The sequence below is a fragment of the Mytilus trossulus genome, chromosome 10 (assembly GCF_036588685.1).
Source record: "Mytilus trossulus isolate FHL-02 chromosome 10, PNRI_Mtr1.1.1.hap1, whole genome shotgun sequence".
NCBI lineage: Eukaryota > Metazoa > Mollusca > Bivalvia > Mytilida > Mytilidae > Mytilus > Mytilus trossulus.
In genome coordinates, this window is record NC_086382.1 from 77,112,372 (window position 1) to 77,138,004 (window position 25,633).

Below are 25,633 nucleotides of genomic sequence, written 5' to 3' on the forward strand. Positions count from 1 at the left end.
TTAGTATTGCTCCAAAGGACTATGCAATCCCCTCTTCAAATGCTACACCCTTAGTATTACTCCAAAGGACTATACAATCCCTTCTTCAAATTACACCCTTAGTATTGCTCCAAAGGACTATGCAATCCCCTCTTCAAATGCTACACCCTTAGTATTGCTCTAAAGGACTATGCAATCCCCTCTTCAAATATAGGTCATGTCTGTTTATACAAGCAGCTTGTCCTATTACCAGAATGGCAATAACTGACAAATGTAAAGAATATGTTTAACCCAGCCACATTATTTATGTATGTGCCTGTCCCCAAGTCAGGAGCCTGTAATTCAGTGGTTGTTGGTTTTTTTTATGTATTACATATTTGTTTATCGTTCAGATTTTTTATATAAATAAGGCCGTTAGTTTTCTTGTTTGAATTGTTTTACATTCTCTTATCGGGGCCTTTTATAGCTGACTATGCGGTATGGGCTTTGCTCATTGTTGAAGGGTGTACGGTGACCTATAGTTGTTAATGTTTGTGTCATTTTGGTCTTTTGTGGATAGTTGTCTCATTGGCAATTATACCACATCTTCTTTTTTATACTTATTATTAATGATATAAACAAGGAACAGGCTTATGGGGACCTTTACTATATACCAAATAATCAAAGAATAGAAGAGAAGATAATTCCATTTATTACAACTCTAAATTTCATGTTCTCCAAATTGTAAAAAAAATCATATATAACAACAGTAACTATTTAATGATACAGACTATAGAACACAAAACCCTTGCAACTCAGATATACACGTTCTTTTTTTTATTAAGTCTTAATATATTTAATAATATTTAGTGACAAAAATATTTTTTTTCTTTCAGAACTTGAGTAAATATATTTTTTTGGGGATATTGGAATATTTAACTTAATTAATACATGTACTACATTTGTGAAATCAATTCATTTTGATAATTGTATTCAATTTAAACTGGTGTATGTGATGGAATATCATTTTACAGTGTGTTTAAACACAATTAATTTACAAGTTTTATTTCAAACAAAAAGTCATATAATTTAAGTTTTCCCATCGGTTTCATAATATTACTTTGATTTATGTGTAGTCTACTAGATATTTTATACGACAGACAATAATTAAAACTCAATAACATCTCCTCTAGCAAAACACAAACACCAAGACACAGGTTCTATATATATATATATTTTGTTCTATATTTATAAATTATCCATGGTTTTTCAAAGCAGAGCATGTTTCTCAGCAAAATGTTCATCAGTGGGGTACAGGCCTTCAGGAGTTGAAATGTAGAAGAGAAACATCCTCAAGTTTGACAGAACATTGATAATCTTTTTATCACTGTTTTCCTAGACAACATCAATGACATAGGCTCATTAGGTAATACATCCTCTTTCTACTATAGAAAATCTAGACCAAAATTAGAGAAAATAGCAATAATGTATTTTTTTTTATATATTTTATATGCCTAAATGACATGAATTATCACAATTAATTTGAATACATTTGACAAACAAATAATTAAAGGTTTAACCTCTCTATTAAGAGATAACAGTCATTATGACTTATATTTGTCACAATCAATAATCTGATTATATATTTGATGGTTGCACTCTCAGCAAAGTCACTCTATATTAAAATCATCAAAAAGAAATTACATTATAATACATTATAGTTTTAACCATTTGAATGCATAATGATATAAATGGTACCAAACTTTAGACACAGCAATTGTTCATTCTTATTTGTCATGCACATTTACTACCTAAAAATTACTTATATTAGGAATAAGTATTAACACCTAGGGAAATATTTTGACAGTGATAAATATTCCCATCAGTCAGTACAACTCAGTCTAATCGTATCAGTGACTTAGTCTGAAAACTGACATTTGACTTATATTTAATCCTCCTTCAAAACCAAAACACAAAAACACTCTCTCAAATGCAAATGAAATGAAATTAAAAAATACATGTTACAAATTTTCTTAAAGTTCAGATTTCAAATTTTCAAAAAGAGTTTATAAAGAAATTCCCTTGTTCGCATGTTGACATTCAAATGTCTCCAACTAACCCTAATCAATACTGGCCACTACTATTTGTTTTCTAATTGAATGCTGTTAATTTGAGTTTGGTCAATCAATTAATAACTTTGAAATCACAATAAATTATACATAAGTACATAAATGTATAGCAGTTGTAGTAACACAATCGTTTGAACTTCCAGCAGTAAATCTACTGCCACAGTCTACTGAACTTCCCCCAATTAATCTACTGCTACAGTCAACTGAACTTCCCCCAATTAATCTACTGCCACAGTCTACTGAACTTCCCCTTGATTGTCTCCCACATTGAAGTCTACCCAGTCTAAGGCAATGGGTGCTGACAACATGGTGTCTGTCATGGCGAACGCCTGACAGAGAGCTAAGGACTGAGGGGATACCTCCCTACATAAGTCGGCAGCTCTTTCACTCACTTTACCGCCGGCCTCTATTGACATTGTCTTAGATATAACAAACCATGACAGGTCTTTTTCTACTGCATCTACTAGATATAAATCATACAATGTGCTCAGAACTGGCTTCAAAGAAGAGTCTGCCTGCTCAATTACTGCTGCAAATCTCTCGCTGATTAACCTCTCACCAAAACTTTTAGCAGCTGCTTGAACAAGGTCACTTTCTTGATACATCCAAGTGTCAAACAGTTTTTCTTTTCCTGCAGCTTGCATTTTCTTGCCCAGACTGATGAACAATGAGTTTTCACGTTTCAGAAGAAGTTGGTGTAAGTAGCTGGTGCTAGATAGATCTTCTGATTGACTTTTATCCACTTTGTGTGGCCTGAACACACCAAGTCTCTCTTTAGCCACCTTCTGCATCAGTACACTATTGTCCCCCTCAGCTGTCATGGCAGCGTGGGCCAGACCAATGAATGGACCAAACCTATTACAGGACAGGTACCCTTGACCACCACATCTCTCTCGTGCTGTAGATGCACACTCCTCTACATGCCATGAAGCCAGAGGTTTAATCACACAACACATTGTAACTGCTTCTGCATGTTCAGAACCATCTTCTTTCTGGAAAGCCCAGCGATCTTTTACATAGTCTAGACCAAAGTTCATAGCATAAGTACGAGCTAACAGTGGGAGCAATGCACGTTGCTGGAGTTGATACAGGAGAATGGGTGTATCAGATTTACCAGTCTTACCAACAGTTAACCTGGAGGCAGCATATCTTAAGGCAATAGCCATGGAAGCTTTGGCCACTCCCATGGACATACTTGCAATACAAATACGTCCCGACAACAGCTGATCAGCCACTGTCAGGAATCGAGCACGCTCACTCTTAATGCTACTACTGAAGTTACCTTCATCATCAATATCAGAGTACTTATTTAGAAGGTTCTCTTTTGGGACACGTACATTGTCAAAGAATAGTTTGGCATTGTCTACACCGTTCAATCCCATTTTATATCCCATATCCTCCACTCTGACTCCTGGCATCACTTTAAGATCATCATCTCTGATTCTCACCAATACACCATGAATACCTGAAATCATATAATAAACTATAACAATACACCATGGATACCTGAAATAATATGGTTATTGCTTGAGTTTTGAGTTTAAGTGCCGGAATGTAAAATAATAAACTTTTCATGAAGTTATTCCGGAGTATAACTAGAAAACTGACATGTATGTCAACAAGGGCCTCACTAGAATATTTTTTGTGTGGCATAGAAAACTAAAGAGCCCTATGTTGCTCACCTGGATCTTCTACATGTACATAAAATTGAGAATGAAAATGGGGAATATGTCAAAGAGACAACAACCCGACCAAATAAAAAAACAGCGGCAGAAGGTCACCAACAGGTCTTAAATGTAGCGAGAAATTCCCGCACCCGGAGGCGTCCTTCAGCTGGCCCCGAAACAAATATATACTAGTTCAGTGATAATGAACATTATACTAATTTCCAAATTGTACACAAGAAACTAAAATTAAAATAATACAAGACTAACAAAGGCCAGAGGCTCCTGACTTGGGACTAACAAAGGCCAGAGGCTCCTGACTTGGGACTAACAAAGGCCAGAGGCTCCTGACTTGGGACTAACAAAGGCCAGAGGCTCCTGACTTGCGACAGGCGCAAAAATGTGGCAGGGTTAAACATGTTTGTGAGATCTCAACCCTCCCCCTATACCTCTAACCAATGTAGAAAAGTAAACGAATAACAATACGCATATTAAAATTCAGTTCAAGAGAAGTCCAAGTCTGATGTCAGAAGATGTGACCAAAGAAAATAAACAAAATGACAATAATACATAAATAACAACAGACTACTAGCAGTTAACTGACATGCCAGCTCCAGACTTCAATTAAACTGACTGAAAGATTATGATTTCATCATATGAACATCATGTATGTTAGTGTCTTTAAGTTTCTTTGATAGTTTAAAAAAAAAGTAGTTAAACAAGAGGCTTTCACATTGACAGCAAATATGCATAAAAATGATATTTCCAAATACAGTTTACCCCAAACAGGATCAAATAAAGAAAAAACAATTTGTAGGGTTCCAAAATGGCCAAAAAATCAATCTAAATATAACTTTTCCCTACTTTAAGGACATGAAGGATGTACTTAGGTGAGGTAAGGTGAAAATTAATAAATCAAGAATTTAAAATTGATACTATAAGCCGGTAGAGCATTCTTTTACAATAAAAATAAGCTCAAAATATTGATAGGTGATCATGGACCTCCTTTTCAAGTTATTTGAGATTTAAAATATGGTGGGAAAAGGCTGACTCTGACTTTACCTTATATTTCCATTGGTATTATTTGGGTTTCAAAACAAAAGAACGAAAATCAAGAATATTCTAAAATTTTGGGAATTGACCTATCATTGAGCTATTAAGTCTTATATGAAAAAATTAATGGGTGTTATGGGGCAAAATATTTGACCTTGCGTTGTATGGAAAAACACCAAGCAGTCCTAAAATTTGACACAAATTCAAAACCTCACCTAAGTACATCCTTAAAGTCTTCATTTCAACAACAATAAAAGCTATCTTGAAAATAAAATGACCTTTATTTGACCTTCATTTGATATGTTATGATCTTCATTGGATATGTTGACCTTCATTTGATATGTTAAGTCACAGGATACAAATCTTTGAAAGATAATAAAGGATCTGCATCTGAAACCAATTTTTTAATAAATTCTCAAAAAAGTTTAGATACTTGGGTCTTGACATATATATATATGACAATTGTTAGACCAGTTAATACTAGGACTTCAGTTGTACCATATCATACAAAGTCTGTTACATACAGTACAGGTAGGGACTTATTTTTATGGATGCCTTAATCCGTCTAGATGTCAGACTGGTAGGACAGTTGTCCCAGTGTAATAAACACCTGCTGTGCAATATCCAACTGAGACAGAATTCTGCTTATCAATGGATTTACGAGTAAAACAAAAATAACCGTAAGCTTCCAGAAATAGAATACATGTAAAAATATTTATGTTATAAATTTTATGCAAACAAATAAGAAGAAGATACACAAAAACAAAAAATAAACAACAAGGAACATAGAACAAAAATAATTTTGAGGAACAAATTAGAAAATAAATAGCAGTTGAAATATAAAAACCATAATTAAAAAAATAGACTATTTTTATTAAAACAAAGTTTTCTCCAGTACTTCACCTGTAAAAATATTTTATGTCAAAAACAATGTAATCAATAAAGTGACTGAGAGGTTAAAATAACAGGTAACCTGATTCTGAAATCAGTGAACCGTAATTCTAGCAGCACGGATTAAGATGAAAGGACAAATATATTGCCAATCACACCTGTTGATTAATGACCATACTACCTACCATAAAAATGTCCGATTATTCATATCCGACTAGACGGATTAGACATCCATAAAAATAAGTCCCTACCCGTACTTTACATGTATGACAATCGTTAGACCAGTTAATATTAGGATTTCAGTTGTACCATATCAGACAAAATCTGTTACATACGTGTATGACAATCGTTAGACCAGTTAATATTAGGATTTCAGTTTTCTGTTACATATATAATCTTCATGTTAAGAGATAGTTATAAACAAACCTTGGTTAACTCCCTCCATCATCAATTGAGCAAAGACAATAATATGTTTAGCATGTACAGCCCCATTAGTGATCCAGTATTTCTGTTATAAACAAACCTTGGTTAACTCCCTCCATCATCAATTGAGCAAAGACAATAATATGTTTAGCATGTACAGCCCCATTAGTGATCCAGTATTTCTGTTATAAACAAACCTTGATTAACTCCCTCCATCATCAATTGAGCAAAGACAATAATATGTTTAGCATGTACAGCCCCATTAGTGATCCAGTACTTCTGTTATAAACAAACCTTGGTTAACTCCCTCCATCATCAATTGAGCAAAGACAATAATATGTTTAGCATGTACAGCCCCATTAGTGATCCAGTATTTCTGTTATAAACAAACCTTGATTAACTCCCTCCATCATCAATTGAGCAAAGACAATAATATGTTTAGCATGTACAGCCCCATTAGTGATCCAGTATTTCTGTTATAAACAAACCTTGGTTAACTCCCTCCATCATCAATTGAGCAAAGACAATAATATGTTTAGCATGTACAGCCCCATTAGTGATCCAGTATTTCTGTTATAAACAAACCTTGGTTAACTCCCTCCATCATCAATTGAGCAAAGACAATAATATGTTTAGCATGTACAGCCCCATTAGTGATCCAGTATTTCTGTTATAAACAAACCTTGGTTAACTCCCTCCATCATCAATTGAGCAAAGACAATAATATGTTTAGCATGTACAGCCCCATTAGTGATCCAGTATTTCTGTTATAAACAAACCTTGGTTAACTCCCTCCATCATCAATTGAGCAAAGACAATAATATGTTTAGCATGTACAGCCCCATTAGTGATCCAGTATTTCTGTTATAAACAAACCTTGGTTCACTCCCTCCATCATCAATTGAGCAAAGACAATAATATGTTTAGCATGTACAGCCCCATTAGTGATCCAGTATTTCTGTTATAAACAAACCTTGATTAACTCCCTCCATCATCAATTGAGCAAAGACAATAATATGTTTAGCATGTACAGCCCCATTAGTGATCCAGTATTTCTGTTATAAACAAACCTTGGTTAACTCCCTCCATCATCAATTGAGCAAAGACAATAATATGTTTAGCATGTACAGCCCCATTAGTGATCCAGTATTTCTGTTATAAACAAACCTTGGTTAACTCCCTCCATCATCAATTGAGCAAAGACAATAATATGTTTAGCATGTACAGCCCCATTAGTGATCCAGTATTTCTGTTATAAACAAACCTTGGTTAACTCCCTCCATCATCAATTGAGCAAAGACAATAATATGTTTAGCATGTACAGCCCCATTAGTGATCCAGTATTTCTGTTATAAACAAACCTTGATTAACTCCCTCCATCATCAATTGAGCAAAGACAATAATATGTTTAGCATGTACAGCCCCATTAGTGATCCAGTATTTCTGTTATAAACAAACCTTGGTTAACTCCCTCCATCATCAATTGAGCAAAGACAATAATATGTTTAGCATGTACAGCTCCATTAGTGATCCAGTATTTCTGTTATAAACAAACCTTGGTTAACTCCCTCCATCATCAATTGAGCAAAGACAATAATATGTTTAGCATGTACAGCCCCATTAGTGATCCAGTATTTCTGTTATAAACAAACCTTGGTTAACTCCCTCCATCATCAATTGAGCAAAGACAATAATATGTTTAGCATGTACAGCCCCATTAGTGATCCAGTATTTCTGTTATAAACAAACCTTGGTTTACTCCCTCCATCATCAATTGAGCAAAGACAATAATATGTTTAGCATGTACAGCCCCATTAGTGATCCAGTATTTCTGTTATAAACAAACCTTGATTAACTCCCTCCATCATCAATTGAGCAAAGACAATAATATGTTTAGCATGTACAGCCCCATTAGTGATCCAGTATTTCTGTTATAAACAAACCTTGGTTAACTCCCTCCATCATCAATTGAGCAAAGACAATAATATGTTTAGCATGTACAGCCCCATTAGTGATCCAGTATTTCTGTTATAAACAAACCTTGGTTAACTCCCTCCATCATCAATTGAGCAAAGACAATAATATGTTTAGCATGTACAGCCCCATTAGTGATCCAGTATTTCTGTTATAAACAAACCTTGGTTAACTCCCTCCATCATCAATTGAGCAAAGACAATAATATGTTTAGCATGTACAGCCCCATTAGTGATCCAGTACTTCTGTTATAAACAAACCTTGATTAACTCCCTCCATCATCAATTGAGCAAAGACAATAATATGTTTAGCATGTACAGCCCCATTAGTGATCCAGTATTTCTGTTATAAACAAACCTTGATTAACTCCCTCCATCATCAATTGAGCAAAGACAATAATATGTTTAGCATGTACAGCCCCATTAGTGATCCAGTATTTCTGTTATAAACAAACCTTGGTTCACTCCCTCCATCATCAATTGAGCAAAGACAATAATATGTTTAGCATGTACAGCCCCATTAGTGATCCAGTATTTCTGTTATAAACAAACCTTGGTTAACTCCCTCCATCATCAATTGAGCAAAGACAATAATATGTTTAGCATGTACAGCCCCATTAGTGATCCAGTATTTCTGTTATAAACAAACCTTGGTTAACTCCCTCCATCATCAATTGAGCAAAGACAATAATATGTTTAGCATGTACAGCCCCATTAGTGATCCAGTACTTCTGTTATAAACAAACCTTGGTTTACTCCCTCCATCATCAATTGAGCAAAGACAATAATATGTTTAGCATGTACAGCCCCATTAGTGATCCAGTATTTCTGTTATAAACAAACCTTGATTAACTCCCTCCATCATCAATTGAGCAAAGACAATAATATGTTTAGCATGTACAGCCCCATTAGTGATCCAGTACTTCTGTTATAAACAAACCTTGGTTAACTCCCTCCATCATCAATTGAGCAAAGACAATAATATGTTTAGCATGTACAGCCCCATTAGTGATCCAGTATTTCTGTTATAAACAAACCTTGGTTAACTCCCTCCATCATCAATTGAGCAAAGACAATAATATGTTTAGCATGTACAGCCCCATTAGTGATCCAGTATTTCTGTTATAAACAAACCTTGATTAACTCCCTCCATCATCAATTGAGCAAAGACAATAATATGTTTAGCATGTACAGCCCCATTAGTGATCCAGTATTTCTGTTATAAACAAACCTTGGTTAACTCCCTCCATCATCAATTGAGCAAAGACAATAATATGTTTAGCATGTACAGCCCCATTAGTGATCCAGTATTTCTGTTATAAACAAACCTTGGTTAACTCCCTCCATCATCAGTTGAGCAAAGACAATAATATGTTTAGCATGTACAGCCCCATTAGTGATCCAGTATTTCTGTTATAAACAAACCTTGGTTAACTCCCTCCATCATCAATTGAGCAAAGACAATAATATGTTTAGCATGTACAGCCCCATTAGTGATCCAGTATTTCTGTTATAAACAAACCTTGGTTAACTCCCTCCATCATCAATTGAGCAAAGACAATAATATGTTTAGCATGTACAGCCCCATTAGTGATCCAGTATTTCTGTTATAAACAAACCTTGGTTAACTCCCTCCATCATCAATTGAGCAAAGACAATAATATGTTTAGCATGTACAGCCCCATTGGTGATCCAGTACTTCTGTTATAAACAAACCTTGGTTAACTCCCTCCATCATCAATTGAGCAAAGACAATAATATGTTTAGCATGTACAGCCCCATTAGTGATCCAGTATTTCTGTTATAAACAAACCTTGGTTAACTCCCTCCATCATCAATTGAGCAAAGACAATAATATGTTTAGCATGTACAGCCCCATTGGTGATCCAGTATTTCTGTTATAAACAAACCTTGGTTAACTCCCTCCATCATCAATTGAGCAAAGACAATAATATGTTTAGCATGTACAGCCCCATTAGTGATCCAGTATTTCTGTTATAAACAAACCTTGGTTAACTCCCTCCATCATCAATTGAGCAAAGACAATAATATGTTTAGCATGTACAGCCCCATTAGTGATCCAGTATTTCTGTTATAAACAAACCTTGGTTTACTCCCTCCATCATCAATTGAGCAAAGACAATAATATGTTTAGCATGTACAGCCCCATTAGTGATCCAGTATTTCTGTTATAAACAAACCTTGGTTAACTCCCTCCATCATCAATTGAGCAAAGACAATAATATGTTTAGCATGTACAGCCCCATTAGTGATCCAGTACTTCTGTTATAAACAAACCTTGGTTAACTCCCTCCATCATCAATTGAGCAAAGACAATAATATGTTTAGCATGTACAGCCCCATTAGTGATCCAGTATTTCTGTTATAAACAAACCTTGGTTAACTCCCTCCATCATCAATTGAGCAAAGACAATAATATGTTTAGCATGTACAGCCCCATTAGTGATCCAGTATTTCTGTTATAAACAAACCTTGATTAACTCCCTCCATCATCAATTGAGCAAAGACAATAATATGTGTAGCATGTACAGCCCCATTAGTGATCCAGTATTTCTGTTATAAACAAACCTTGGTTAACTCCCTCCATCATCAATTGAGCAAAGACAATAATATGTTTAGCATGTACAGCCCCATTAGTGATCCAGTATTTCTGTTATAAACAAACCTTGGTTAACTCCCTCCATCATCAGTTGAGCAAAGACAATAATATGTTTAGCATGTACAGCCCCATTAGTGATCCAGTATTTCTGTTATAAACAAACCTTGGTTAACTCCCTCCATCATCAATTGAGCAAAGACAATAATATGTTTAGCATGTACAGCCCCATTAGTGATCCAGTATTTCTGTTATAAACAAACCTTGGTTAACTCCCTCCATCATCAATTGAGCAAAGACAATAATATGTTTAGCATGTACAGCCCCATTAGTGATCCAGTATTTCTGTTATAAACAAACCTTGGTTAACTCCCTCCATCATCAATTGAGCAAAGACAATAATATGTTTAGCATGTACAGCCCCATTGGTGATCCAGTACTTCTGTTATAAACAAACCTTGGTTAACTCCCTCCATCATCAATTGAGCAAAGACAATAATATGTTTAGCATGTACAGCCCCATTAGTGATCCAGTATTTCTGTTATAAACAAACCTTGGTTAACTCCCTCCATCATCAATTGAGCAAAGACAATAATATGTTTAGCATGTACAGCCCCATTGGTGATCCAGTATTTCTGTTATAAACAAACCTTGGTTAACTCCCTCCATCATCAATTGAGCAAAGACAATAATATGTTTAGCATGTACAGCCCCATTAGTGATCCAGTATTTCTGTTATAAACAAACCTTGGTTAACTCCCTCCATCATCAATTGAGCAAAGACAATAATATGTTTAGCATGTACAGCCCCATTAGTGATCCAGTATTTCTGTTATAAACAAACCTTGGTTTACTCCCTCCATCATCAATTGAGCAAAGACAATAATATGTTTAGCATGTACAGCCCCATTAGTGATCCAGTATTTCTGTTATAAACAAACCTTGGTTAACTCCCTCCATCATCAATTGAGCAAAGACAATAATATGTTTAGCATGTACAGCCCCATTAGTGATCCAGTACTTCTGTTATAAACAAACCTTGGTTAACTCCCTCCATCATCAATTGAGCAAAGACAATAATATGTTTAGCATGTACAGCCCCATTAGTGATCCAGTATTTCTGTTATAAACAAACCTTGGTTAACTCCCTCCATCATCAATTGAGCAAAGACAATAATATGTTTAGCATGTACAGCCCCATTAGTGATCCAGTATTTCTGTTATAAACAAACCTTGGTTAACTCCCTCCATCATCAATTGAGCAAAGACAATAATATGTTTAGCATGTACAGCCCCATTAGTGATCCAGTATTTCTGTTATAAACAAACCTTGATTAACTCCCTCCATCATCAATTGAGCAAAGACAATAATATGTTTAGCATGTACAGCCCCATTAGTGATCCAGTATTTCTGTTATAAACAAACCTTGGTTAACTCCCTCCATCATCAATTGAGCAAAGACAATAATATGTTTAGCATGTACAGCCCCATTAGTGATCCAGTATTTCTGTTATAAACAAACCTTGATTAACTCCCTCCATCATCAATTGAGCAAAGACAATAATATGTTTAGCATGTACAGCCCCATTAGTGATCCAGTATTTCTGTTATAAACAAACCTTGGTTAACTCCCTCCATCATCAATTGAGCAAAGACAATAATATGTTTAGCATGTACAGCCCCATTAGTGATCCAGTATTTCTGTTATAAACAAACCTTGGTTAACTCCCTCCATCATCAATTGAGCAAAGACAATAATATGTTTAGCATGTACAGCCCCATTAGTGATCCAGTATTTCTGTTATAAACAAACCTTGGTTAACTCCCTCCATCATCAATTGAGCAAAGACAATAATATGTTTAGCATGTACAGCCCCATTAGTGATCCAGTATTTCTGTTATAAACAAACCTTGGTTAACTCCCTCCATCATCAATTGAGCAAAGACAATAATATGTTTAGCATGTACAGCCCCATTAGTGATCCAGTATTTCTGTTATAAACAAACCTTGGTTTACTCCCTCCATCATCAATTGAGCAAAGACAATAATATGTTTAGCATGTACAGCCCCATTAGTGATCCAGTATTTCTGTTATAAACAAACCTTGGTTAACTCCCTCCATCATCAATTGAGCAAAGACAATAATATGTTTAGCATGTACAGCCCCATTAGTGATCCAGTATTTCTGTTATAAACAAACCTTGGTTAACTCCCTCCATCATCAATTGAGCAATTTGACAATAATATGTTTAGCATGTACAGCCCCATTAGTGATCCAGTATTTCTGTTATAAACAAACCTTGATTAACTCCCTCCATCATCAATTGAGCAAAGACAATAATATGTTTAGCATGTACAGCCCCATTAGTGATCCAGTATTTCTGTGCTACAGTTGTTGGAGTGTTGACAACCAATTCCTTGGTTGATTTATCATAAGTAGCTGTAGTCTCCATTTCAACTGCATTGTTTCCATACCCAAGTTCAGTCAGACCAAAACAACCAATATCATCTAGGGTGTCAATACCTAAAAAATATATTAAACCATGAAACAAGTGTCATCTAGTGTGTTAATATAAACCAAATATAACAATCAAACTATTATACAAGAGTGCACACGCTGAAATGTCTAGCCTTCTTTACTAACCATTGATATTAGGTTGGTAGTCCTACAATGTAAATACAAGAGTGCACACACTGAAATGTCTAGCCTTCTTTACTAACCATTGATATTATGTTGATAGTCCTAAATATCCAAGAAAATGAGGTCAAGGTCAAATAAACCAAACAAGAAAATAACCTTACTATCTTTCATTTCCGTAAATATAGTTGATCTATAAATTGCTTTTAGTTTCTAAGAAACAGATGTAACAAAGAAAACTAAGCATTGACTAATGAACCATGAACATGAGATCAAGATCAGATGAACCATGCCAGACAGACATGTACAGCTACATGTATGTCATGTAACAATCCTTCCATACAACAAATTTAGTTGACCTTTATCTTATGAATTAAGAAAAACAGACCAAAACACAAAAACTTAACACTGAGCAATGAACCGTGAAACTGAGGTCAAGGTCTAATAAACCTCATTGAACCTGCAAGACTTACATGTACATCATAAAATATTTGGGCCATTTCAAAAACAATTAGGATTTTTACTTTTTGTGGTATATTTTTATATTTGTTAAGTTTAAAATTATAACACAGGTGTTATAAAGTGCAGGATAGTCAGGGCTAGCTTGCTGCCAAGTTTCATGAAGATATCTCAAACCACTGCAGAGAAATCCTAAAAAAACAGGCCATTTTAGTCAGGAGTGTGACACTTTTAGAGTGACATTTAAAAAAATAGAAATTTTCAAAGTAGTGTTGAAAAAAGTGGATTGTTTTTATGCTATACTGAAATATTTCTGGTAGTTGCTACATTATTAGTCTTAAATATTTTTGTAATTTGGTCCAATAAAATTTTAAAATAAGTAAACACTGACCTTTATTGTGAAGGTATGTACCAAAAAAAAAGTCTTTCAAAAATGACATTTATAAAATTAAAGGTTCCTTGTACCCATGTTTTAAAGTCCAATAATGTCAGTATGTGAAATAAGTTTGTATTGGTATATTAGCACTATAATTAAGGGTATGTTGGTGATCTAAATCACATATTTTAGTGTTTTAATGGACACCAACGACAGGCACCCAAAAATGTCAGGAGTGTGACAACTGTCTTTAAACATCTACCAAAGAATACATAGGACTTAAATGTTTTTTTCTTCTTTATTTTTCAGAAGTGGCTATTCCAAAGAAGAAATCTTTTTATTACAACTGGAATATGGGCAGGAATTCGCTAGTGAAATTTTAGGGTCAATAGTGTTTATCCAATTAAAAAATAAAGAAATCATGCAAATTTGGAGAATAAACATTGTTTAAATATCAAAGTGGGTTAGTCTTTATTGCCAAATGCAAAAAAAATTGGATCCAATTGAAAAAATCAACAAAAAATCAGCACTTGTTAAGTGCTGGCAGTTGAAAACTGTAGACAAAAAGTGTGACATTTCTGCAGTGGCAAAACCCCATGCCATATTTAGAATATGCCTGAAGAATTGTTCTACTATAATAGTTGAAAATCAACTGCAAAATGATCGGTCTATCATTTAGAAACCCCATTTTGTACAGAATCCGATTATTGCTGCAAATAAAATACGTTTGAAAATGGACAAGTGCATGTAACTTTTCGGGTCAACAAATGTTACATGCACCTTTTCATTAGCTGATTAGCTTTGGAAACAAGTTATTGGTCCAGCATGGCAAATTTTGAAAGCTGTCAACAATGGGTACAATTTGGATTTCATGATTTTTATCAATCAACTGAAGTTTGAAAAATATAGAAGGTAAGAAAATTTATTTCATTTTCGTGTCAATACTGCCCAATAATACTCATCTTTTTATAACAGTTGTATACTTTTTATAGTAAGCATTAACATAACTATTTTTTTCACATTTCAACCCACTGACAATTACATTAAAATGTGGCTTTGCCATCTTTCACACTTGGCATCTACCAGTGATCAAGCAGATGATAAGAGAGTGGGACCAGATTAATTTTACCTCACAATGAAGTGTTACATGCACTTTCTGTGTAAATTAGGTTCTTTGATAATGATGTGTGACTTGCTTTGCAATTTTGTCAAAAAATATAAGTTTATCTTGTATTTAAACAGGTTTGACCCTTACGATATCCATTTTATTGCTGGAGAGATTTCTGTACATAACATTGACACGAAAATATTTACCAAGGAAAGGTGTCTATGATACATGCAAAAGCTTTTTTTTGTACGGTTTGTCTTATCAATCTAATTTATTACATGAAATACCACAGATTAATTGCCAATTTGATTAACTAGTACTTGTATTCATTCTCAGCATTATAAAGATAACTGGCCACTTAATTTGAAAACATAAAATGTAACATTGACACCAGAATAAGAACAATATTACTTTATTACACTTAAAGCATAATTGGCCAGTGCATAATATTAAATCAAATGTAAATTTATGCTGAATTCTAAACAGAGAAGTTGTTGATCTTTCTTGATTTCTAGACTTTACAATATTTACTTGTAATTCTTATTGTTTAAAGGCATGTAACATTGACACATCTTCTGCGTCCAGGTTACATGCTACAACCTAATAAATGTGCATACAATTATATTCAATCAATAAAATCTTATTGAAATTTAAATTTGCTTCATTAAAATGATATTAAAGAAATAAATGAGTTTTAATTATTTGTGTTTATTTTTTTCCTGATTGACCAGCAATTTTTCCTCATCATTTGTTGGTGTTCCTGTCAATGTTACATACATAACCCAGAATTATAATGTTTTAAAAGCATTGATTTCCAAACCTCTGTTATGAGCTTTAAAATGAGTTTATCTGAGTTTATAAATGACTAACATCTGAAATATTGTCATCACACAATTTCTTTGATGCTCCTATGATAACTTTATGAGTAACATGGACTACGATTTTTGTATCAGGTCTTTTTGTGTTACATGAGAAGATTTTACTGTGTTAAAATCAACAGTTTATCTAATTTTTAATATTCAAAGTTATTATTATGATACTTATTTTAAAAAATAATGTATAAAGTAAACCCAAATTAAACTTTTTTTTCATTAAGAAATTGTGTATGTAACATTGACAGAGTCTATTATTTAGACTTTTACATGTTCAGGCCAGTGTTACATGCGTAAACAAAACTTACTGCCATATGGAGCTATTATCTTATTTTTATTTTACAAAATTAAAGCGTTTTCATGTTTTCCTGTTTAATTTGTCTTTTAACACTAGTTAGTAACATTGACAACAATATTTTGTGTCAAGATTATTTTATGTTACATGCAAAGGTATTACTTCCTTAAAGTCAGACATTTATATAACATTTTATAACCTAAATGATTAATTAGATATTACTGGGCAGCAATTATATTATTTCTCCAAAGTTGACTATTAAGCACACCACTTATATCTTCTGGTCTTCATGTATGTAACATTGACATACAACCTTTTACTTTTCTGTCAATGTTACACGCATGAACAGAACTGATAACATTTACTAACTTCTTTGCTCTATAAAGAGATTATTGATAATTTAACTTGTTTTACCACCATCAAACTTCATCTTTATTTCTAAATATAAATATTCTTTATAGAAGTGTATTTTCTTCATTGACAACAAAATTGGTGTCGGTCTTGAAAATTTACATGCTTTTTTTAATAAAAAAAATCTACAGGCAATATAAACCAAAGAAAGAAAAAGATGATCAGCAATAAATGTGACGAAGAAAACTCTCAGGAAGATGCTGCAAAAAGATACTGTCCCTGACAACCAGTCAGATGGTGATGTCCCTGGCAGCCAGACAGATGGTGATGTCCCTGTCAGCCTGGAAGATGGTGATGTACATATCAGTCAATCAGTTAGTTGGTGATGTTCCTGTCAGTCAGTCAGTCTGTGATGTTCTTGTAAGCCAGTCAGAGGGTAATATCCCTGTCAGCCAACAGATGGTGATGTCCTAGTCAACCTGGCAGATGGTGATGTTCATATTAGTCAGTCAGTTGGTGATGTTCCTGCCAGTCAGTCATATGGTGATGTTCCTGTCAGCCAATCAGATGGTGATGTCCCTGTCAGCCAGTCAGATGGTGATGTCCCTGTCAGCCAGTCAGATGGTGATATCCCTTTCAGACTGTCAGATGGTGATAACCCTATCAGCCTGGCAGATTATGATGTCTGTGTAAGCCAGTCTGATAAGGTCCCTATTAGTGAGTCAGGTGGTGACGGTCCTTTCAGCCAGTCAGATAGTAGTGTTTTTCTGTGTCAGAAAACCAGATGATGGTGACTGTGCATGCAGACATACTAGTGATCTCCAATTTAACTATTCTACAGCAGTGTGGAAGATAGTTATTTCAAAATCTTGTTTATTTATCCCTTTTCAATCACCAGTCAACACATGTATCATGTGTATTTACTGATGCTCATTATAGAAATCATGAGGAATTCAATTTGTAACATTTTTTTTAAATTGTTATGCCAATAATTGACATTCCAGAAGACCTTTTGCATTATAAGAGGTTCAGGCTCCTTCTGATTTCAAAATAATAATAATAAACTCATCATGGATACCAGAATTGAAATTTTGTAGGCCAGAAACGCTTTTCGTTTACAAAAGACTCTTCAGTGACGCCAATGAAACAAAAAAGTAAAAGAAGGCCAAATAAAGTTGAAAACAGGACTATGGTCTAGTGGGTGTTGGTTTTCTCTTCTGAATTGTTTTACACTGGTCATTATGGGGCCCTTTAAATTGTGGCTTCCTGTAGTTTAGGTAACAAGTTTTCAAGATGAAATGGCATTGAAAAATAGAAACAAGATATTTGAGAGTTTCTATATTATTGTAAATTTTATAATCTATGCATGGATTTTGGTTCTGTTTGAGGGTAGATTAATTGTTGTTTTGTTTTTTTCTTTTTTCAGATAGAAAGTTGAAGATGTTGGAGACAGAAAACAAGAAACAAGAAACTTGTTTTGAATGTTTGAAATAAAATTATTGTTTAAACCTTAAAAAGTTATCATAAATGTAAGATTAACCAGCAGAAATAAAACGAGATATGGGGTAATATGTCTATCAGACAACAACCTCAAAGATGAAACCCAAATTGTTCTTTATAGAAGTTATGTAAACGATTGAAAATAAGATTCTCAATAAATGCAGCTGTATCAACCTCTTGTAGATTTGTCCATGTTTTGTCTTGGTTTTTCATACTATTAGTTTTAAGTGTAACTGTGTCACATGAATGAGGGATACATGTAATCATTTTGTACCCTTACTTTGTCAGTATTAGTTATTGAGTGAGAAACTTGTGGATGCTGATGGTTGTGTGGTTGTCTTCTTATCAATCTCATCCCTGTGCATAAAAAAACCGGTTGCTTACTTACTGATATAAAAATGTTTCATGTTGTGGAAATTTTGGATGACTCCTTCATCAATTGATCTATCTTTGGTCTTAATTTTATTTTTCTGGTTATTTTGACATTTGAATATCTTTTAATTTAGCCTTCCATAGTGTACCACCATGAACAAGCATAACTTCTGGTATAGTTAAAAAATATGTCTGCTGTCTGAAATTTAGGTGAATGGTTTTGGTATTAACCACAATTTAAAGAATATCATATATGAGAAATGTGGCAGTATTATTGTTTAATTTACATTCAGATGGTTGTTTGGAGGCTTTTTATATCTTTTAAGGTCAATTCTGGCATGGTTCATTATTCATATTTTTTGTGTCCACGTTACATGCAACATTTAAGTCACTATTTTATGACAGAAATGAGATAATTGCAAAAATATTAATACAATTTTTTAATGTGAGGGTAACACAATGAAAAAGAGCCTTTACATGTTCAGAAAGAAAATGATTCTTAGTGTATTTTTTCTCTTAAACATTGCATGTAACATTGACAGAAAAGTAGAAGAAACTTGTTTTCACAAAATTTCTGAAAGAAATGAAAATATACATTTTAGAGTTTTGATGATAGACAATGTTTTGTGATCAATATATATGATATTGAATGTTGAATAAGTTAAGGAATCATTAATCTCAATTTGGAAAAAGTGTCCATGTTACATGCTCCAAATTCATTATTTGCTTTGGTTCCAAACTGACGCAAGTTTAAAAATGATTTTTTTGGTTACAAATAGAAGGACACCATTTGTAGCAATAATTTGTAAAAAATTTAGAAGCTTATAATGATTTTTATTTTTTTCTTACAATGTCACACTAAAGGAGCATTAGCGAATTCCTGCCCATATGTTTATATCATGGACACCACCGTCTGTGAAACAATGGCGGGTAATCATTAACTATTGGAATCGGTTACGATATATGGATGAAAATAGAATAAATAAGAAAACAGACAATTGGGCAGAGCAGAATTTCAGGCGTCATCGAGTGTGCAAAAACTCAAACTTTAGAATTTTTAGTCTATTCGAATCATGTGGTATAGCGAACTGGTTTAATGACACTGATATTGATAAGCAGCAAGTTAACAATGCTATACACGTAAAACTTATGTCTGACTTTAAACAGAAATGGAATGAAGATCTGCATAAAGACACTACTAGACGAAATGGACCAGGAGGTAACAAACTACGTACATATAGAAAATTTAAACAGGATGTATACAGAACTTTACCTAGATAAGCTGATTATACCTTCACACAGAAGAGCCTACTCTCAGTTTCGCTGTGGTGTTGCCCATATACGTGTGGAGACAGGACGCTATGAGAGTCTTCCAGTAGATCAAAGAACTTGTTTTGTTTGTGACAATAAAATTGAAAATGAGGAGCATGTATTGACTGAATGTCCGTTATACGACGATCTAAGAGACGAACTGTATACATGGTATAAGATTTAAAACTTTGAATACGAAAATTTTTGTCTATTGCCGAATTTTTTGAAACTTTCATTTATTTTAGCGAGTGATAATACTAATGTGATACAAAAAAGTGCCAAAACCTGCAAGCTTATTTTAGACCGTAGAAGACGTTTTATATACCGATAATTGATGTAAATATGTTTTATCATTTAACTTTTTTTTTATAATTGCTTTTTGAAAATTTGTAAATACTAGTTCCTTTTAATCCGTCTCTCATAATTCTTTTAGAATGGCATTAATACATTTAATAATTTTAAAAAGGTTTACTTTTATAATGTGAAATGTTTATACTGTATTATTGATGGTGAGAGGTTAATAAAATATTATTGTATTATTGTATTGTATCATAGATGTGGGAGTGCATTATACATGTATTTGTCAGGAGTGGGAGTGCATTATACATGTATATGTCAGGAGTGGGAGTGCATTATACATGTATATGTCAGGAGTGGGAGTGCATTATACATGTATATGTCAGGAGTGGGAGTGCATTATACATGTATATGTCAGGAGTGGGAGTGCATTATACATGTATATGTCAGGAGTGGGAGTGCATTATACATGTATATGTCAGGAGTGGGACGCTTTTTTTAAGGCATTTCCTGTCAATTCATAATTTCACAAGTTTCTTTGTGTTAAAAATGTTAAAACCAAGTTATAATCCTATCATTTACCTCTTGAATGTGTTATTTATCATGATTGTTTTTGCACAATAAGTTTTAACTAGCCTTTTTTTCTATTTTTGGTGCACAGTAATGCAAATTTATCAAAGGAAATAAGTGTGTACAACTATAATATCATATTGGAAAGTTAGGAAATGAATTTTGTACAAAATAGAATAATCATTTTGATATAAAATGGTACATTGAGTATTTAAAGAAGTTTCATAATCCTTGTTTTATTTGTCCTACCTTTAAGCAGTTTCTTGTGATGTCTTTCTGTACCAAGTTTAAGAACAGTACCACCAAACAAATTAAACTGAACTGTCATCTTAGTTGCCATAGCTGCGTCAATGATGGCTGCTAACTCATGGGCAGCAAATATTCGTAATGGATTGTCATTGAAATCAAGGACTGATAAAAAACCTGCATCACATATACGTTTAAGTCTCTGTAAAGCTACTTCTCTTTCCTCAGCTAAGGAAATGTTGTACTTTGGTATCATAATGGGATCACTAACAAACTGGCGGAATTGTTTACGCATTTCATGGTTATCGTGATCAAGTAGTTCCGTCATTTTGTCGAGATTGAAAGCAGGTGCTGGCCATGACTTACGAAGCTCATTTGGCTGTACAGCAATCATTCTTTTCTGTACATTACACGATTGAGGAATGCTTATTTTGTTCTGGAAAACAGAAGGCTGACCTCTGGTTGATAACTGTCGCATGGCTGAGGCAAGACTTCGTAATTGCCTAGATCTCAACATGGTGATGATTTTCTCTCTGAAATACAAATAATTAACTCTCTAGAATCTTGATGTAGATGTAACATGTATTGTGTATAAAATTCCTGTTTTATTTCTATAAAATGAACAAAGGGAAGTAACCCAATGTTTTCACAGAACTTAGATATCTTTTATACTTTTTTAAAAAATTATCTACATTGTAGGTTTTGGATTTGATATTTAAATTTGATACCTTGTACTTTAATTAGATTACCATTACATGCATTATTGTGCATTGTTTACTTATTAATTTGTTATCACTATTCATTTAAATTGTTATCTTATTAAATTATGAAAACCTTTCTAGCTATTCCTACATGTCCTATGAGAACATTAAGTCTAGTGATAGACTGACTACTGTCGATGCTGTCCCTTGGTTCCAGTTGTTATGATATTGTAATTATTATGTTTATTTATGTTGGCCTAATTTGTGTTGTATGGCCTGATAGTTGTTTACCAAATAATCTTATAACTGTGCAGTTTAGGAATCACTGGAACAATCACAGAATGATTGGAACTTTCTAGAATGATCCTTATAAAAGATGTGTAATTTAAACTTCTACGTTATTCCAGAAACTTCCGTTGTAACTTTCCAGGATTTTCCACAATGTTCCATTAAAGAGTGTTCTAGAATTTTCCATGACAACACTATATATACAGACACTAAAGTTAAACTCTCATAATTAAACTTGGACATAGACTTTGATAGAAATTAGTATTCACAGCATTTGGATTGACACTTTTATTCTACAAACAACATCATACTGGATTGTGACCTTAGTAGTGAACATAATATTCAGATTGGATTCCGAAAGATTTCCGGATACAGATAAAAGAGTGGACTCATATTTTGACAGTTAAGTTAACAGTTATATTTGTAAAATACTTCTTGTAAACTTTTGTATAATAAATATTGTTAAATTTTACTATTGATTTGTGTCTTTTGTTGGCTACAATTTAAAGGCGATTTCTGGCCGTAACACAGTACATAAGAGTTAGCTTTCCCTTATCTTACAGTGTTCTGGACCTTAATCACCATGTATCACCATACAGCGGATATAGGTACTAACCAAGTGAGCATGATCGATTTTGAACTGACACAGTAACGAAAATCTTTGTTTTGTTTTATCAACATTCGGTGAACATTTCTCAACATCTAAAATTCCTGTTCCAAAATAATTTTCGCATTGATTTTTTCCTATTCACATGATTTATAAGACAACTTTTATATTCTAATCAGAACAATTAACTTGTAAATGCGCAAATAGTTGTGAATGTCAACACTAACTTTCAATTTCAATACAATGGTCGAGACATTTACATGTTGTACCTGAAAGAAAGCTAATAATTTTATTTACTTGTATAGGTAAAAAAAAATTGGCTCAGTTATTTCCCTTAGGCATTCAGATTTTTTTTACTTGTATTTATAAGTAAAAAAAATCATCCTTTCTTCTTTTCTTAAATTCTTAAGATTTCTTTGCTCTAAAAGAATTTTAAACTGTGTACCCTTTACAGATGTCTTAACTTATCATTTAAGTGTAATTTCATGAACAATGAAAATCCCATTTGTCTGTTATCTTCATAACACTGCTAATTTACAAGCCCCGATGAAGCAATTTTTGAAGGCCCTGTGCAAATATACAAGATCTTTGCTCAATCAGTTTCTTTGATGAATTAATGCATATGAGATTAAACATTGAACATTAAAGAACAAATTTGAGCAAACCTGGGAAAAATCATTAAAGGCATGATTTTACATCTCAAACTTGAGGATTTTTGTGAGATTGTAAGAAAAATTTATTTATACAAGTAATTTTTTTAGAAAATGAAGGGGAGATTATTCAAAAATTATTTATATTATATAAATAATTTTTGAAAAAAAAATATACACATATTTACTAAATATATAATAATTATATATTTAGTAAATATGTGTATATTTTTTTTTACTTCTTCAAGTAAATAAAATACACTTGTACAAGTAGTACCCTTGACTGTCTGTAGCAGGAAGTGTCCCTAGCCTGAATCAATATTTACTTGCCTGGAGCATTAGACTAGTGGCTAACGGTGCAGAATGCTGTGATTACACATTCCTTGAAAATTTTAAGGGTAATAAACGAGTATGAAAATTTTGTTTAAGTGTATTGTGTACAGCAACTTAACTTTGCACTGTACTGAAGGATTAATGTGGCCAGCTAAACACTGTACACAAGGGTTTTTTTTCAGAATAAAATATTAAAAAAAACATATGCATGAAAGATTTCAACGCTAATTATTGATACAACTATACTAAAGTTATTACACACTCACAGTGGCCTTCTATCAGAAAAAGAGTTTTAATGAATATAGAATTATATCAGATGAGATGAATGCCAACTTCTTTGACAAGTATAATGCACATGTTTTTAGTAATTATTCTTGTTTTGGGAAAATAATGAGACATGTCTAATCATCAACCTACGACCACATCATTTTTTAAAACAACAATTATGTTAAGATTGGGGTTTGCAGTTTCAGCAGTCTTAGGGTTTTACAAATAATAAGGACTATATCTGTCCAATACCCCGTTCCAGGATACTGTTTGTTAAATCTGTCGTGTGACTGTATCACCACTTGACCAAATGTAGGCATTGTCACTTCCAACACAGGCGTCTCAGAAGAAGAAAAAAATAGCCTTGCCAGAGGTCATAACTATTTGGACTAATTTTTGGTGACCAATAGTTTGCATATAACAGTTAATTTCAAAAAATTATCTAATCTATCTCAAACAGTGAAACATGGCAATCCAACAACTGTCCAGAGACGCTACACCTGTCTCTGCCTAAAGTTGCAATTAGCCGCACAAAAATTGCAAGCATTGACTTAAAAATAATGCAAATTTCTATAAAAACAAATTGTTTTCCAACTTGGTCGTGTTACATAAAAATAAACATTTGTTTTTATCAAGTTTAAAACTAGACAAAATTATTCAGTAAATGTCTAAAGATCAGAAAAATCTTAATTAAACTTTCAAAATTTGTCTGATATATATATTCTTACCCTTTTTACTATTATAACTAGTTAGTAAATTAGTAGAGACAGCTCAGTTTTAGTTGGATGAACTTTGATCCCAAAACAGCAGAGGTGTCGCTAAAAACAGTTTGCCGATACGTCTTATTACCACAACCGAAAATTGGGTCCGTATGTAAACCAACATATTATCATGTAAAAAGTGACCCACAGTGGACAATATTTCATGATGATTTTTTTTTGTCGACGCATATATAAAAATAATGTCCAAGGAGGACAAGGGGGATAAAGTTTCACATTTTTTCTATATAGAGCATATGAAAAATTAATAGTTTACAGATTAAAAGCAAAGACAACTAATAATATTAACGGTACCAATTTTCTTGCACCAGATGCGCATTTCGACAAAACATGTCTCTTCAGTGATGCTCGCTGCCAAAACATTTGAAATCCAAAGCTTATATAAAAGATGAAGAGCTATAATCCAAAAGGTCCAAAAAGTATAGCCAAATCCGTGAAAGGAATCAGAGCTTTGCACGAGGGAGATACATTCCTTAATTTATAATAATTTCTATCATTTTGTAACAGCAAATTTTAATTACACAAAAAAATCCGTATTTTCATGCCAGTACTTCGTACCGAAGTACTGGCTACTGGGCTGGTGATACCCTCGTGGACTAATAGTCCACCAGCAGTATATTATATTCAAATATAAATAGTTGTAGATACAAGATTCAATATTTTATTAAAGCCTCACCACATACAATTACATTTACACAATAAAATATTTATACAGGTACATAAAACATATACATGTATAACAACAAACTTTAAATTCACATTGTATGTGCCAATCTTGAAAGATTTACGAGAGACTGTACACTCAATCTTATTGAAAAAAACAATTAGAAATTGTACACATGTATATATATGTTGTGTACAAGTTATCATTTTGTACAAATTATAATTTGTACAAAAATATT

General features: G+C 33.3%; 1 protein-coding gene across 1 annotated transcript; it reads right to left on the reverse strand.

Annotated features, from left to right (window-relative positions):
• Positions 1-652: 652 nt before the first annotated feature.
• LOC134688591 (uncharacterized) lies at positions 653-24,801 on the reverse strand. The gene is made up of 4 exons (XM_063549400.1): positions 24,681-24,801; positions 21,110-21,639; positions 13,011-13,235; positions 653-3,552 (listed from the first exon to the last, which is right to left on the reverse strand). Exons 2-4 carry the CDS (start codon positions 21,621-21,623, stop codon positions 2,324-2,326), a joined length of 1,968 nt encoding a protein of 655 aa, XP_063405470.1. The 5' UTR covers positions 21,624-21,639; positions 24,681-24,801; the 3' UTR covers positions 653-2,323.
• Positions 24,802-25,633: the final 832 nt, after the last annotated feature.